Source organism: Tamandua tetradactyla, chromosome 24, assembly GCF_023851605.1.
Source record: "Tamandua tetradactyla isolate mTamTet1 chromosome 24, mTamTet1.pri, whole genome shotgun sequence".
NCBI lineage: Eukaryota > Metazoa > Chordata > Mammalia > Pilosa > Myrmecophagidae > Tamandua > Tamandua tetradactyla.
In genome coordinates, this window is record NC_135350.1 from 55,268,492 (window position 1) to 55,284,408 (window position 15,917).

General features: G+C 34.6%; 1 protein-coding gene across 4 annotated transcripts in view; it reads right to left on the bottom strand.

Annotated features, from left to right (window-relative positions):
* MTHFD2L (methylenetetrahydrofolate dehydrogenase (NADP+ dependent) 2 like) overlaps positions 1-14,954 on the bottom strand; it is a 154,776-nt gene extending 139,822 nt beyond the window's left edge. For all 4 annotated transcript variants that reach the window (XR_013168425.1, XM_077143172.1, XM_077143171.1 and 1 more), the window contains exons 1-2: positions 4,032-14,954; positions 3,353-3,475 (exon numbers count right to left, since the gene is read on the bottom strand). Coding sequence is in view for 3 of the 4 variants with exons in the window: in XM_077143172.1 (XP_076999287.1) it covers positions 3,353-3,475; positions 4,032-4,185 (277 nt within the window). In the remaining variant the exon portion in view is untranslated. The remainder of the gene's footprint in view (positions 1-3,352; positions 3,476-4,031) is intronic.
* Between the last annotated feature and the right edge of the window lie 963 nt (positions 14,955-15,917).

A 15,917-nucleotide genomic window follows, 5' to 3' on the forward strand; every position in this document is an offset into this window, starting at 1 on the left:
TGGTAGCTGTACGATAACACAACATCACAAATATGATAAACACCAATGAATTGGATACTTGGAAGTGTTTAAATGGGAAATGCTACATTGTATATATGTTACCACAATAAAAAAGTTTCATTTGTTTTTTAAGTAATTGTTAGGGTGGGGCTATTAAGAAAGAGCAGGAAAGATGTACTTTCCAGCTCTCAACTGTACTTGCACATAAAAATCACCGATATCCAATCCCCAGATCAACTAAATCAGACTCCTCAGAGATGTTTCCTCATATAGAAATAGATGTGCTTTAGAGTCTAAAGCACCATTCTTGGCTTGCGCTATCTTCCAAACTATAAAATTTTTGACACAAACACTGGATGTTAAAACGAACTCACACAATTAATATTTGTTTTATAATAATTTATCACTGTTAGTGCTTCATAAGTAGTATGATATAAAGAATTAAATGGAGTTTGGGATTTGCCTTGAACATAGGGTAATTCACATCTTTCTCAGAGAATGAGCCTTTATTATAAGTTTCAATCACTGATTTGTATGTGGATGTTTAATGTTAGGTGTTTATACGATGCCTTAGAATGTTCTGAGAGACAGTATGATGTAGCATGAAGGTTAAGAAGGCAGACTCTGGAATCAGACTCACCTGGGTTTGGGTGCTGGCTTTAATATTACTAGCAGATATTATTGGATAATTCACTTAACCTCTCTGTACTCCAGCTCTTCACATGTAAAATGAAGGATTGAATTCCTACCTCATAAAACTATTTTAAGGACTAAATAAATTAACCCATGTAAAAGAGTATGCACCACATAGTAAACACATATTACTCCTTGAAAATTGAAAAATGCTGGTGAAACTACTAAAATAATGTTTAAAGGTATTGTCATGGGACCAGTCTGCCTGGATTCAAATCACAGTTCAATTACTTTCCAGCTTTGTGGCTTTGGGGGAAGTTACTTAACCTTTCTGTGTCTCAGATTTCTTATCAGTAAAATGTATGTAATTATAGTTACAACTCCATAAGGTTACTGTGAGGATTCACTGAGTTAGCAAATACAAGTGCTTGGCACATAGTTCGTGCTTAATGTATTAGACGTTAGTCACTATCCTTTCGTATATTATTGGCTTTTCAACTAGACAGAAAATTGCTTGTTCTCAGAGCATCCAAATATCTTCATGGCCCCTGTGGCTGTTTTCCACTCTAAAATGAATGCAGGACTCAAGCCACATAGTCTCTAGTACAGATGGATCACCAGTGCCATCTAGTTGCTAATATATTCACCAATTAAAGAATGTTAGCCACAAAGGGGAACGATTTCTGCAGATATAAATCAATTTATTAAAGACTAAATATAATACAGTTATTAGAAAGTCATGGCATGTTTTACATAACTATTTAATTGAGACATCAATGCAAGTAGGGAAAATTTCAAAAACTGAAAACTTAAAGAAAATTGCTTGGCAAATAAAGTAACAAAAAGAGATTCTTTTTCACATGAATCAAGCAACTTGGTTTAAACCCATTGGAAAAAAGTTTACGACAGATTTGTGTCAACCAACATGCACTAGACCTCAATTTTCTGGTGAAATTAGGTTGTTGTCTGTGCTGAATTCCTTTTCTAGTTTCAAAATTAAGTGGTGTCATCTATGGCATAATTTGTCAGATGCATTTTTGTCAAGTATAAGCCTTGATAACTTCTAAAATCCTTCCCAATTTTATGATTTTTGAAGGGGAAGAATTAGAAATTTATATTCTTGGGTGTAATTTATATAGCATGTTATAACATATACTAAGATATTAATTTTTATTATTGGATAAATTGAAAAACTAATGCCATGTAAAAGCATCATGTAGCTATAATGATTATAAGTCATATATATTTGTTGGTCAAAACTTACAAAAACCTCAAAACTGTACACAGTCCTTGATTCAAAGAGTTCTGATGTACACAAATTTCAGACGTCGTAATTTAGTTAAATAACCAGTCCTCCAATAAACTAAAGTTTCACTTATCACTGTATATGAAATGTAACTGCATATAAGGTATAAACCCTTCAGTTCACAAATCACTGTAAATATCACGTCACGTATGTCAAAGTCTGCTGGTAATGGTTCACTGTATATCTGTTATTTCAGTGCATAAACAGTGAAGCATGTTAACCTTGTCTCCCTGTGATAAACCCACATTTCTACATTTTACAAATATGGAAAATTGAAAGTAAAGGAATTAGCCAAGTAAAATGAAAGTGCAGCAAGAAAACAAAACATGACAATGTTAAAAGTGAATGTGGATGTGACTGGAAGATCTGAAAAATGGCAAAAGCAAAGCAAAAACAGGAGAGACCTGCATGAAGCTGACCTATATAGAAAGACTCCATTGAATATCCAAAAAAAAAAAGGAAGACTCGCTTCAATGTGATTTGAAGTGAGTGCAGAGTTGTAGAAGAAATAACTGACTGTGGGAGTGCTACGCTGCTGTCTTTGAGCGACTCTACATATGCAGTCAGAGGAATCCAGTGAAGGCAAACTTATGAGCATAAATGAGGAAAGTGGCTGTAACAAAAAGAATGATGATGTCCCAGAGGGAATGAAGCTGGGAAAAAAAACCCTTCATATTCCAGCTTTTAATGTCTCTCAGAGACATTTCACAGTATTGAAAGTGCAAAGGATAAAATGCTAGAAGTTGATGCAAACTCAGTATGATAATTTGCCAAAGCATCAAAAAGATGCTCACTCCGCATCATAAGTTATATGATGAGAAGAGAATAGCACTGTTCAAACTACTCCTGATACATTATTTGTGTTGTCATTGTTGTTGTTTTGGGGTGGTGCATGGTCCGGGAAACGAACCCGGGTCTCCCACATGGAGGCGAGCATTTTACCACTGAACCAACCACCCATGCACCCCCTGATACGTTTTTAACAAAGAAATAAAACCCTTAAATTCTCAATCTTCCTTATGTTTTAAATCACAGTATATTAAATAAATATTAGTTTTATTTTCCTATACATTTATAAAGTTTGGTAAGTTTTTGATGTTTTGACAAAAATTTTAAAAGTCAGAACAATCAAGGTCACTTTGTCCAATTTCAGCTTGCACAGCTATTTTTACAGTCCTGAACTACTAGGGAAGTATGGACTGCCTGTATTACCAAATTATAGATTTTTCTTTCACAATTTTCAGTTGTTGTAAGTTTAAGTCACTTCAGAAACCATCACTTATTATCTGCTAGTGTAGTAGATAGTCACCTTTGAAATATATTTCATAGAACACCTGCAATGTCATGATATACTATTGAATAATGCCCTTTCTCCTAGCCAAATGCAGACATATAGAGAAAAGCATTATGTACCTGGCAGTGGTAACTGAACTAATATACCACTGACTCTTGGGTCCATGTTCAATTGATCAGTTATATCCAAAAGTTCTTCCTGAGAAACATCTTTAGGCTTTAGAATGATCTCACTGCAGATACCTGGAAGAAAATAAGCAGAGAAAGTCATTTGACTAACAAAGATGTGGTTTTTTAATGGTATTTTACACAGTATGCAATGATTTCCTCTGCTCCCATCCCACTAGAAGGAAAGGCCCTCCTGCAAAGATGACACTCTTCACGCCGTCAAGTGGGATTTCTCAAACAGAGAATAGGTGATACACTACACTTATTTGTGATAAGCTACAGTTAGTAGATTTAAAGAGGGTAACCACTACCACCACTTCATGGATGAAATATACTAGACAAGGCTTATCATTTGATTAAAGTAAATTTGATAAAAACAGGCGCTTTAATATAAAGTTTTCCTGTGACATCTCACCACAGAATTTGAAATCACACCTAATTGATTTTATAAGAAATTTGAAAAAAAATAGTAATGAATTAACACAAATTTGATAATTGAATAATCTGTAATAATTATAATATTGATAATAAATACGATTAGAATGACTTATTTGACAATTATCATTGATACTTACCACTCTTAGAAGTAAAAGCAAGAAATGTATTTAGGACCAATTAAGAACATACCCACCTACAGCAGAGGCAGCTCTTATTTTATTTCTGACATATGTGTGGCTTGCTGGGTTGTCTCCCACTAAAATGATACTGAGATGAGGTCTTCTATTCCCAAGGGAAATCCATGATTCCACACCTTGTTGTATTTCTTTCTGGATTTGTTTGGCCATGGCAGTTCCTGAGATTACAATGGCTTCATGTCTATGGAAGACAAAATAATAAATGTAGTACCAGAGAGACGATGAACATTTAACCACACAAGTTTAAAACACAATAGTGAGCAAAACATCTCTGGTTCTCCAACTGAGCACCCAAAATTTGATTTGTTTCAATTACATTTGACACTCACTCTTCAGGTTTACAAATGTGTTTAAAATTTTTGAAGGATTCCAACTGTGGTTTTTTAGCCTATGTTATACTCCATCTATAGCATACATTTTTTCATTTTCAATTAGATATATTTATTTCTTAATTATCAAACCACATACTCAAGGTCTAGATTACAATATTAATTCTATAAATGCTATGTTATTTTTTTTAGACAAGGAATCAGCATAGCCTAGTTAAAACTGGTACCCATCTTCCAAGCCTTGCTTTCTGCTGTATATATGTGACTCCACAATCTTGTGGCCTTGAGGCTAAGTTAGTTTGCTCTTAGTTAGTTAGCAAAAGAACCTGAAGTCCTAAGCAACATACATGTGACTCCATAATCTTGTGGCCTTGAGGCTAAGTTAGTTTGCTCTTAGTTAGTTAGCAAAAGAACCTGAAGTCCTGAGCAACATACTACACATTTTTTCCCTTACTCAAGGAAAAATTTTATTCTACAGCCACGAGCCAACTACCTAACAACACCTATCAGTCTTGCCATGCTTGGCATGGATTGCAGTGGGGACTATGTCAGTGAACAGATGGCTCAACTGCTCCCCACACCATGGCATCATTTTCTAATAGAAAAACTTGGACAGAACACTACTTCCTGACAATTTGTTGAGGAAGTAATGTTCCTCAACATTATTATGAGTGTGAGATGTGCTATACTTTGATAGATGACATAAAGGAAATACAATTTGGGAAGGTTCTCCTGCTCTCCACAATGTCAAACTGAAAAGTGGTGAATTATGTTGGTCTAACTGCATGTTTATTTCTTTTAAAGTACCTGATAAAGTATAAGAGGACTGTTTCCTTCTTCTGCCTGCCCTGTCCTTTCACTATTGAAAGGCCTGGTGAGAGTATAATCTTTTGCACATGATTATTGCACAAAAACATCAAATGTAAGTCGACAAATATCGTGAAAAAGGAAGAGGTAGAAGAAAGAAAAAGAGGTAAGAGGTAGAGGAAGGGGAAGAGACAGGAAGAAAGGAGGGAAACTACATAGCATCTTAATTCATTCTATAATCTACACTTCTTGTTTTCAAATGAGAAGATCATGAATATCAGCCAGCACACAAAGTGCCAACTTGCTGTTTCTTCTATACGTCATCTACCCTCTCTAATAGATTGGTGTACATACAGGTAGAATCAGATCAAGAACATTTTCAGTCCAGTAGCAGTGGTCCATAGCATCCAACAAGGTTCATACAATGTTCATACAACAAGGTTTATGGAAATAATGCCCTGCTAATTAGTGATCCACAAGTGTAGTCTATGGGCACGTGTATCAAAATTGCCAGGGAATATTGCTGAACATTCAAATTCCTAGACCCCAGTCAACCATACTCATAATTCGGAGTCCCTAATAGGTAATGTGCCTGAGAATTTGCATGATTAACAAGCTCTCTCAATTGACTCTTGTACAAGCCCATGTTTGAGAGCCACTTCTTCAATTTAACTAAAAATTATTTTCAAAGTAACAGTCATAACTTAAGGGTAAACAATTAATTGAGAAAACAAACCAACTGACTAGACAGTATTACTGGACAAAGGCAGTGGATTCTTTTGCTCATGTGTTCAAATGACCAATTCCTGAGACACTGGGGTTTCAAAGAAAGACTTTATTACTAGGTGCGAAGTAGGATATCAGATTGTCCAGACATCCAAAAATCTGTCTCCCTGAACTGCAGTTAATTCTGGTAGTTTTATAGCATTAAAAGATGGGCAGGTTAAGGATAATGAGCACAATGGCCCCAGATGACGTAATTAGATGTGATTTAATTACTGAACACACACAGATTGCTTACATGCTTAGCCACGCAACATATGTAAGAATATGGTGGTCTTAATATGCTAATGGCCGTGACTTTTAGTATTATAATGAGGCATGGGTGACCTTTGGATTAAAGCTTAAGCTTTTATTGCACATGTCAGCCAGGTCCATATTGGTTAGTTCCAGTTTTGGTTACCAAGATAACTGAATTTGGGGTGAGTTAGTTCTGGGCTGACACAGGACCCTTCATTAATAAACATAAGGGCTGTCTTTAGTAATCACAAGACTCTAAAGTGGAAAAACTGAATAAACGGATACAAGTGAAGGTTAGTCACAAGGTTTTTACAAATCATAAGGGCAAAAATAAAGGCTACACAATCTTGATCGGAGATCAAGGCAGCTGGATTACAGTTTAAAGATTTTTAAAATCTTTAAAATACAGAGTATTTCCCTCTGTCTACTCTAACATACCAGAAAGCAAAAAGGAATATCTATATAACTCAGCAATCATAATCATCCCTTAAATCCTAATTTCTCAGTTACAACAACACAATTACTAGACATTATACTTACCAGTACACTATACTTGTGATTCCAGTTTTGTCTACTCTTCATTAAAAAATTGGTAATAGGTTTCAAAACACAGAAAGACATGGCAAGGTCAGTGACTCAATCTTGCTCCTTTGCCTTATTTTTTAAAACAGATTTATGGAGGTATTATTAATGCTGTAAATTACAAAGTGATTCTTTACAGGATCCATTCAATAATGGTACATACTAAAGTGTACAATTTGATAAGTCTAGTGAAATCATCAAAATGAAAGAAAATGAACATACACATCACTTCCCAAAGTTTCTGGTACCCCTTTTTAATCTAACATTCTCACCATTCCTGCTTTTCCCAATTCCCAGACAGCCACTGGTTTACTTTCTGCCTCTACAGATTGTTTGCACTAACAAAAATTTTATTTAAAAAATGGAATCCTACAGCTTGTACTCTGTACTCTTTTTTGTCTGGCTACTTACACTCAGCATAAATATTTAAGGATTCATTCATGTTGTTCCACGTATTATTAATTCATTGCTTTTTATTCCTGAGTAGTATTCCATTGTATGGACATGCCACAATTTGTTTATTCATTCAATTGTCACGGCTGTTTTGGTTACTTACAGTTTTCAGTCATGGCGTATAACTCTAATATAAGCATTTTTGGACAAGTCATTGTGTGCTCAGTCATGGCGTATAACTCTAACATAAACATTTTTGGACAAGTCATTGTGTGCGCACACGTTTTCATATCTCTTGAGTAAGCACCTAGAAGTGGAATGACTGGGTCATATTTCTTTTTAAATTTGAAAGGAACCACCAAAAATGTCTTCCAAAGTGGTTCTACTTTTATATTCCTACCAGAGAGTGCCGGTTGCTCCCCATAGCTACCAATAGTAGACAACACTTGGGATGGTTAATTTTTTTAATTTTAGACATCCAAGTGGATGTGTTATGGTGTCTCATGATTTTAATTTACATTTCCTTAATGACAGATATTGAGCATGTTTTCATGTACTTGTCATCTATATAGCTTCTATTGTGAAGTGCCTTTAAATCTTTCGCTCATTTTTAATAGCTCTTTTTCTTATTTTTGAGCTCAGAGAGAGTTCTTTGTATATTCTAAATTCAAGCCCTTTATTATTAATGTGATTTGCAAATATTCTCTCCAAGTCTTTGCGTTTTCATTCTCTTAACAATTTCTTTTGAAGACCAGAAGTTTTTAGTTTTGATTAACTTCATACTGAACCCAAGATTATTTTTCCAAATTTAATCATGTCACTTCCCTGGTTGAAACTCCTGACTATATTCCCATTGTTAATTCATTTAATAAATATACATTGATAGCTTTCCATGTGCCAAGCACTATTCTAGTGAACAAAACAAATTATCCACTTTCATGGAAACTGCATTCTAATTGGAGAAGACATAAATAAAGTAAAAGAAAATTTAATGTAAATGTTTAAAATATATGTATGAAATAATGTAGGCAAAGGGCATACCTGGGGGCCAGAGTTGTGATTTTACATAGGGGGTTAGAATGTCACTTCTCTGACAAATCAGATAACATTTCAAAAGAACTGAAGGAAATGAGGGAATACATCCTGTTGTTACCTGGAGGGAAGAATTCTAGGGAACAGCAGATGCAAAAGCCTTTAGGCAGGAGCATGCTGGCATGTCTGAGGCACAGTAGAAAGAACTAGTGGAACAAGACTAAACACAGAGTCAGAGAAGTAGAGGGGAATCAGTCAGATCACATAAGGCCTTGTGGTTCTTTGAAAGGGTGTTGGTTTTTACTCTGAGTCAGGCAGGAAGCCAGAAGTTTTGAGAAAAGCAGTGGCATGAAATGACTTTCATCTTCACATGACAACTATGGTAAAAATGTGGAGGATTAGATTCTATGGGAGCAAAGGTTGGGGAGGGGTAGGGACATCAACTAGTTAAGAGGCCACTGTAGGATAGCAGGAAACAGATAATGGTTGCTTGGACAAAGGTGGCAGGTGGTAAACGGTCTGGTTGTGAATTTATTTTGAATGTAAGACATTGGTATTTACTGAGGTTGGGTGTAGGGTTGGAGAAATAGTCAAAGATAACTCCAAAGTTTTCAATCTAAGCAACTGGGAAAAGAGAGTTTCAACTAAACAAATTCCCTATGGCTTGCCAGCTCCTGCATGAGTTTCCATTAGCCTTAACGCTAATGAAATGAGTACCCATCAGTTATATTTCAGTTCTTCAGTTGCCATGTTCTGAGTTCCAGACCTTAACTATTTCCTCTGACTGAAATAATTGTTCTCTTTCTCACCTCTCCACCTTCTCTACCAAGTCTGGTTCTATTTAACTAGAACACATTCAGCCACAGCTTGGAAGACATTGATTCCGGGAAATCCTCTGGGGGAACTGCTCTGCTATGAGCTCCCATTAAACCCTCTTAAGTTTTATAGTATTTTAAGTCCTCATTAAAATTACTGTCCCTTGGACTAGCCTCTAAACTCTGTAGCGCAGAAAGCTTATGCTTATTACTACACCTTCAGTACCCTTATGTTTGCTAGTATACCTCATATTTACATTGCTAAAGATTATTTAATTTTGCAAATTTTTCAGTTTTAATAAACAAATTCATACTGAACATACTCTTTCACAACCTGCTCTTTCTTAACTCAACTTCGTTGAGATTCATCCATACTATCATATCTGACTGTAATTCCTTTACTTTCTCTGTTTCATAGTACTCCATTGCCTGAATATTCTACAGATGGAAATTTGGATTTTTTTCCAGATGTTTTTGTTTCATTTTTTTTTTTTAAATTTTTTATTGTATAGTATAATATACACAAAGAAATTAAAAAAAGCAATAGTTTTCAAAGCACTCTTCAACAAGTGGTTACAGGACAGATTCCAGAGTTTGTAATAGTTTTTATGTAATAGTTTTATTTGTAATAATTCTTTATGCATTCAGAACATTAATTTCCATCAGCTATATATGTGGCAAATATCTTAAGTACATTGCTTGTCCTTACACTTATATTTGCTTTTGACAAACGGGTGTTAATTCTAACATACTTGATGACAAGTACTTGAAAACATGTAAAACTCAACCTTGTTTTCCACTAGAGCTCCTGTTTTTGTGTCTTAAAGCCTTCGCTATCCTGACAAAATTTTTGTCACAGAACACTACAGGACTTACAGTTGATCACATACAATTCCTAAGGACTTGCCTGGAACTTTGAGATACTCCATAGGATGAATTTTAAAATCACAGGGTTTTGCTAAGAAAAAAAAAATACATGTGATTCTGCAGAGCTCAGATTAAGAACCACTGATTTAGGTCCCTGATTTAGATTACTAGGGCTTCTACAACAAATACCAAACAATAGGTTGGCCTAAGAGGCATTTGTTGGCTCCCAATTTTGGAGACTTCAAGTCCAAATTCAAGGTCTCAGGTGATGCTTTCTCCTTGAGTCTATGGCGTTCTTGGTAGCTTGCCACAATCCTTGCTCAAAGTGGTCTAGTGTATTTCAGAGCACATGGTCAGCCTGTGTCAGTCGCCAAATGGCTGCTATAATCTTTGGCAGCAAGTTGACAATAATGTAGAGTGAATAAAGGCTGACACTCCGAACTTCTGCCTTTAGGTGAGTGCTTTGTGCCTACTCTACTACCCGACCCCCTTTCTGTTATGATTCACTGCTCCCTATAAAGCCAAATTTAGAGGAGAATATAGTATCACAAGGGAGGGCCTTTTGTAATATCTCCTTTTGGGGTCTCTGAAAACATGTCTGCCTTGCAGGAAACATCAATTGAGCAAGTAGGAAAAGGGTACACTATGTGAGAAATAGGTAAGGAGTCAAATGATTGCATATTTGATGTACAGTAAATAGCAGGGGACTCTATACCTTTTTGACCAAATCAACATACTTTTAAAGGTGAAAATAGGGCATTAATGAGTATTACTTGATATGCCAGGCAATTTTTTCCCATGGGAAGATGCATGGAATTTCCAGACATCCCAAATAGTGAATCAATGAAAAGCATGGCTGTATACGAAATATGTGTAGGGATTCAAAGACTGAGCAGTCAATCCAGACATATATAATAATTTAAAATAGTCCATATGTTCTTGCAGTAATGGTTTTTGCCACTGACTATAATGGGTCTTCAGTCATTCTTTACTTTCTTATTTTGCAATCGACTCTTTTGACAACGAGCACAATAAAATCAACATGCATATTTAATAAAAGATAATATAAATCTTTTTCTCAAGAAAATTGATAACATAACTTGCAAAACATCTATTTATCATTCACTATTGCATGGACACATCCCTGACTACATGACACAAGTCTACTGAAGAAGTACCAAAACCTATTTCAAAAGTTAAAGTATTTTAATGAACCTATATCAAAATAAGAACACGTGTAGTTGCAAAAGCTGTTTATCTATCACTCTGAGAAGCACGACTTTTCATTTAAATCAAAAGGATGTAGTTGCAATTTTGCTCATCTTCAATTCCAAGTTTTTTTGTACACACATGTATGTGAAGCAATAACTGTTCATGGATGGCTATATGAGCAGAACTCACAAAAGTTAAATGATGCCACTTTTAGATTAGCGTTATGAAATGCTTTAAATGGGAAATCAGTTAATTTTAGTTAGATTTTTTAAATCAATATATAGAACTAAAGGAAAGTTTTAGAAATTTTATTCTGACAAAAGTAAAATATCTGACATTATTGTGAATGCTACTATAAATTCACTTCAAAAGTTAAACACTGGCAATAATTTGCTTTGCATTGACAATACAAATTTTGGTGAAGAACAGTCATGGCAAGGACAACTAATTTTATTAAGAATGTGCTCAAAAATGGTCATGGGACACACATCCATAACTGTGTCCAAACAAGCTACAATAACCTACTAACCGAAGTATAAATTGATAACAAAGTTTAGAAATATTACATATATAAACACACACACAGTTATAACTAAAATATAAAACTTTTTGATAAAACAAAGTTAACAAAGCAGAATAAATTACAAAACTATTGTGATGAAACAAAGTCAACAAAGCAGAATGTACTCTCTTTGCTGGCCCCATAATCATATTTTTTAAATGCTAAGTGCTTGAAAAATTATTTTCTAAACCAATCTGAATGGCCCACAATTGTTGCACTTTGTTCAAAATCTGTTGGAAATTACTAATCAACATTATTGACAGAACAAAAACCCTTCAGATCTGAAGCTTTTAGTGAATTACAATCACTGAAATCAAACATATTTGAAACAGAAATGTATCCTTTCATAAACAAGGGAAGAACTGATCTAATTAAACAATGGCAGCTCAATGTTTAAGTAATTTTGAAATTCTATAAGCCCAATTTAAAATATTTCAACTTGTGGGAATTTTTCATTGAATAAATCTGTATTCTGTAATGCAGTGGAATATAATTTAGAAAACTAATAATTTTATTGCACCTAAACATGGCAAAATACTTAAAAAAATTACAAATAAGAACAATTATTTAACAATTTTTCTTAAATATTTGTCAAAAAAGGTACTCTGAAAGGAGATACAAAGATAGCATCTGTGAAATCATTTAGACTGAAATATTTCAATATGAAACTAACTAGAATTAAAATATTTTCTATTTAGCAGAGTTTACTCTGAGCTTACCAGGTATTTTACCATCTGTAGAAGTACTTTGAAAATTAGAAACATCATGGTCTAAAGAAAAGAGTGAATTCACAACTATAATAATGTGCAGGGAATTTTAAAAATTAAGCATAAGATCTTATTAACATTTTTTTGAATAAGTATCAGTGTCGAGGTGTTAGAGGGAGATATGGTAAAGAAACCAACTCGAGTGCATGAATACACAGCAAGAATAATAATTTAGCATCTGTCAAAGTTAATGTTCACAAAATTTATACTTACAAATTATTTTAATGCATAATTTTTAAATGTCAATTTTGAAAATAGTTTTAATTAGAGCTATTTTATAGGTCCACCAACATAAATCTCAGAGTAAATCATTTCATATTTTCCAAAATCTAGACAACGAAACAATAGGATGGTTGGATATGCTATGGTTAATTGATTCAATATAATATTCTGCAGTCATTAAAGTTAATAAAAACAATACAAGGTGCATCTGTGGTTCAATGCTATAGAATGCTCGCCTTCCATGTGGGAGACGGGGTTCAATTCCCAGACCAATGCACACCCCCCCCCCCAAAAAAAATGCTTACAAATGTGAGTTAATGAAACAGCTGGATAAGCTTTTGAGATATCTAATCCTGAAATCGTCTTTGGCTCTAACATTAACTTAGGTTTGGACTGTATTCCATTCTGACCACAAAAGTTTTCTACCTTTGAGGTAATATTTTTCTAGTCCAAATTGCACTTCTTATTAGCAAATTTTATTGTAATGGTCATTACTTTAGGTTACAGAGTTCAAATTTCACCCAAACCCTTATCTCTTTAAACCGCCAACAACCTAATCATCTCAAAGTCAAACTATTTTACAACCTTTATGTGAGCTCCATGGGATTCCATGGAAGAGTACCTGGTGGGTTTTTTTCCTCTGCTACGTGCTTTTATTATCACATCAGTATATTAACGTTAAATGATCACATAACTTTGAAGCACTTCACAAAGATTTAGGTCATTAAAGAAACTGCTAAATTATTAGTAAGATCATGACTGATTAATAAGATCTGAGATCAACATTATGCCCCTTTTTTATTTTCATCTATTGATTCATTTTAATCAGAAAACTTGATTTTGGAGACATTAAATTAAAACACATCTCTGAACAGCTGGGACACAGACATAAAATTAACATGAGACACTAAGTGGTGAAACATTTAGGTTCTAAATTTAAAATGACATTAAGAACGGCTTAGAATCAAAATTGTAGCCAAATAGTTGCTATACCTCATTTTCACTAGACTAGGCAAGGTGGTCAGATAGGAAAACCACGCCATCATACTCACCAAAGAAATAGCAAATAATTTTAAGTTAACTGTGTTTGTCAATTTTTGGGAATAGCTCTATCTTGGTTGAATTTAGTCTATGAAAATCAGCTTTATTAACATTCCTAACTGGAGTCTTGGTCCTTCAAGTTTCACATGAGGATAAAAGGGTCTTTAATTCAAATGACAACTCTATAGTACAGACAGAAATATTAAGTGCTACAAGGGAGAAAGGAGAGTTTAAAGGAAAATGAACAGTCTTGTTAAAAATGTTTGTTTTTTAAATTAAACTCACTACCTACTCCAAAACTACCCACTTCAAGAAACACGAATATTTAAATAAAGTCAACCAGTATCTTTTACAGAGTCCAAAAATGTAGATTCTTTAAATGTTAGCCTAGCTACAAAAACTACAGAGCCATTGGCAATGAGACATAAAGAAAGGTGAAGCTTCCATAAGGAGCTGTAGGCTGGTATACAAAACTCTACGACTGCTCAAAGGCATCATAGAAAGAAGGGAGAGAGAATCTGCCAAATTAATTAAGGAATCATTGAGTTACAGGGAAATATATGAAAAAACACATGGGATAGCCATTTAGTTGTTGAAAATGATTAGTCCAGGTAGGATGACCTAAATAAAGCTAGGTTTGGAGAAGTCCCCTTGTTGTAGGATATGTGTCAAGGGGCTTTGAGCACGGCATCTAATGTACAAAGTCTGTAATCTCCCAGCCAGATGGGTCTGGCTACGGCCAGCCTCCACAGACTAAAAACAACTGGGCACAGACTCATGTGATGTTTATAACCCAAGGACATTTTGATTTATAAACTTCTCACACTACAGGGCAAAATGGGAAGGGAGAGAGGGAATTGTTTTATTTTTATTATTTTTGGCTATATGGGTAGTTAATTATAAAAAATAATAAGCTGAAACAAATAACAGGGCTTATTTATTTCTTTGACATTAATTATATTTCCTCCCCAAAGTATAAGACGATATAATTTCTTATGAAAAGGAAAAAAACTAACAGCAAATTTTAAGGGGAAAACCACTGAGATAAAAATGATACTTCAAAACATGTGTAACTCCAAAAATTCCATCCAATGTTACTTTAGACATTCCATGCATTAAAAAAAAAAAACACCAAAAAAGCATTTACTATGTTCTGTTATTATAGGTGTGAAATTAGTACAAAATAAGAAAAATAACGAAAAAAACATTTTTCATTTAAGGTTGTCAGATTTAAGCCACATTAACTAGAATTAGACAAGTGATGTGTTTTATATGCTATTAAAAAAAAAAAAAGACAGGATTGGGACAAGTGGGGAGGCAGACAGTGGCGACCTCTGGAAGATGGAATCTCTTCTCTCTGCTGGTCCTAGAAGAGAAAAGAGACACCAATAAACATCAACACACTGTCCAATTCCTCCCCACCAGAAACCCACCAGTCCACAGGTGTTTCTCAACCTTACAGCCAACCTCACCTTTGGATATGGTACTCAATGCCAAGGGGCTGTTAAAAGCACTACCTAATCCTAACCTGATCAAGCTGCCTTAAAATATATATATTTATCAAAAGAGAATTTACTGTTACAGTCTTAATTTGCATCACATAGGGCTGAAAGCAATTCCTCTTATCATTTATATTTCCTTCCAAGATTACTGTACCCAACTATTTTATATTATAAAGAAATATAATGAAATAGATTTCTGTTCTCTCCAAGATGGGTGTGTGTGTTCAAATTGAAACAAGTGACCACAACAAAATGTTTGGGCGTATTAGTCTCCTGTTTGTGATTTCCATTTAAGTATACAAGGCATGGAAAAAATAGACATGGTATGCTGGTTTGAAAAGATGTAGGGACCCTAGAAAAGCCATGTTTTAATCAAAACCCCATTTCATAAAGGCAGAATAATCCCTATTCAATACTTTATGTTTGAATCTGTAATTAGATCATCTCCCTGGAGATGTAACCCAATAAAGAGTGGCTGTGAAACTGGATTAGGGGAGATGTATCTCCACCCATTTGAGTGAGTCTTGACTAGTATACTGGAGTCCCATAAAAGAGGAAACATTTTGGAGAATGAGAGATTCTGAAAGAGCAGAATGACATAGGCACGAGAAATAGAGACCATCAGCCAGCGACCTTTGAAGATGAAGAAGGAAAACGTCTCCCAAGGAGCTTCAAGAAAGAAAGCCAGCAGAGAAAGCTAGCAGATGATGCCATGTTCGCCACATGCCTTT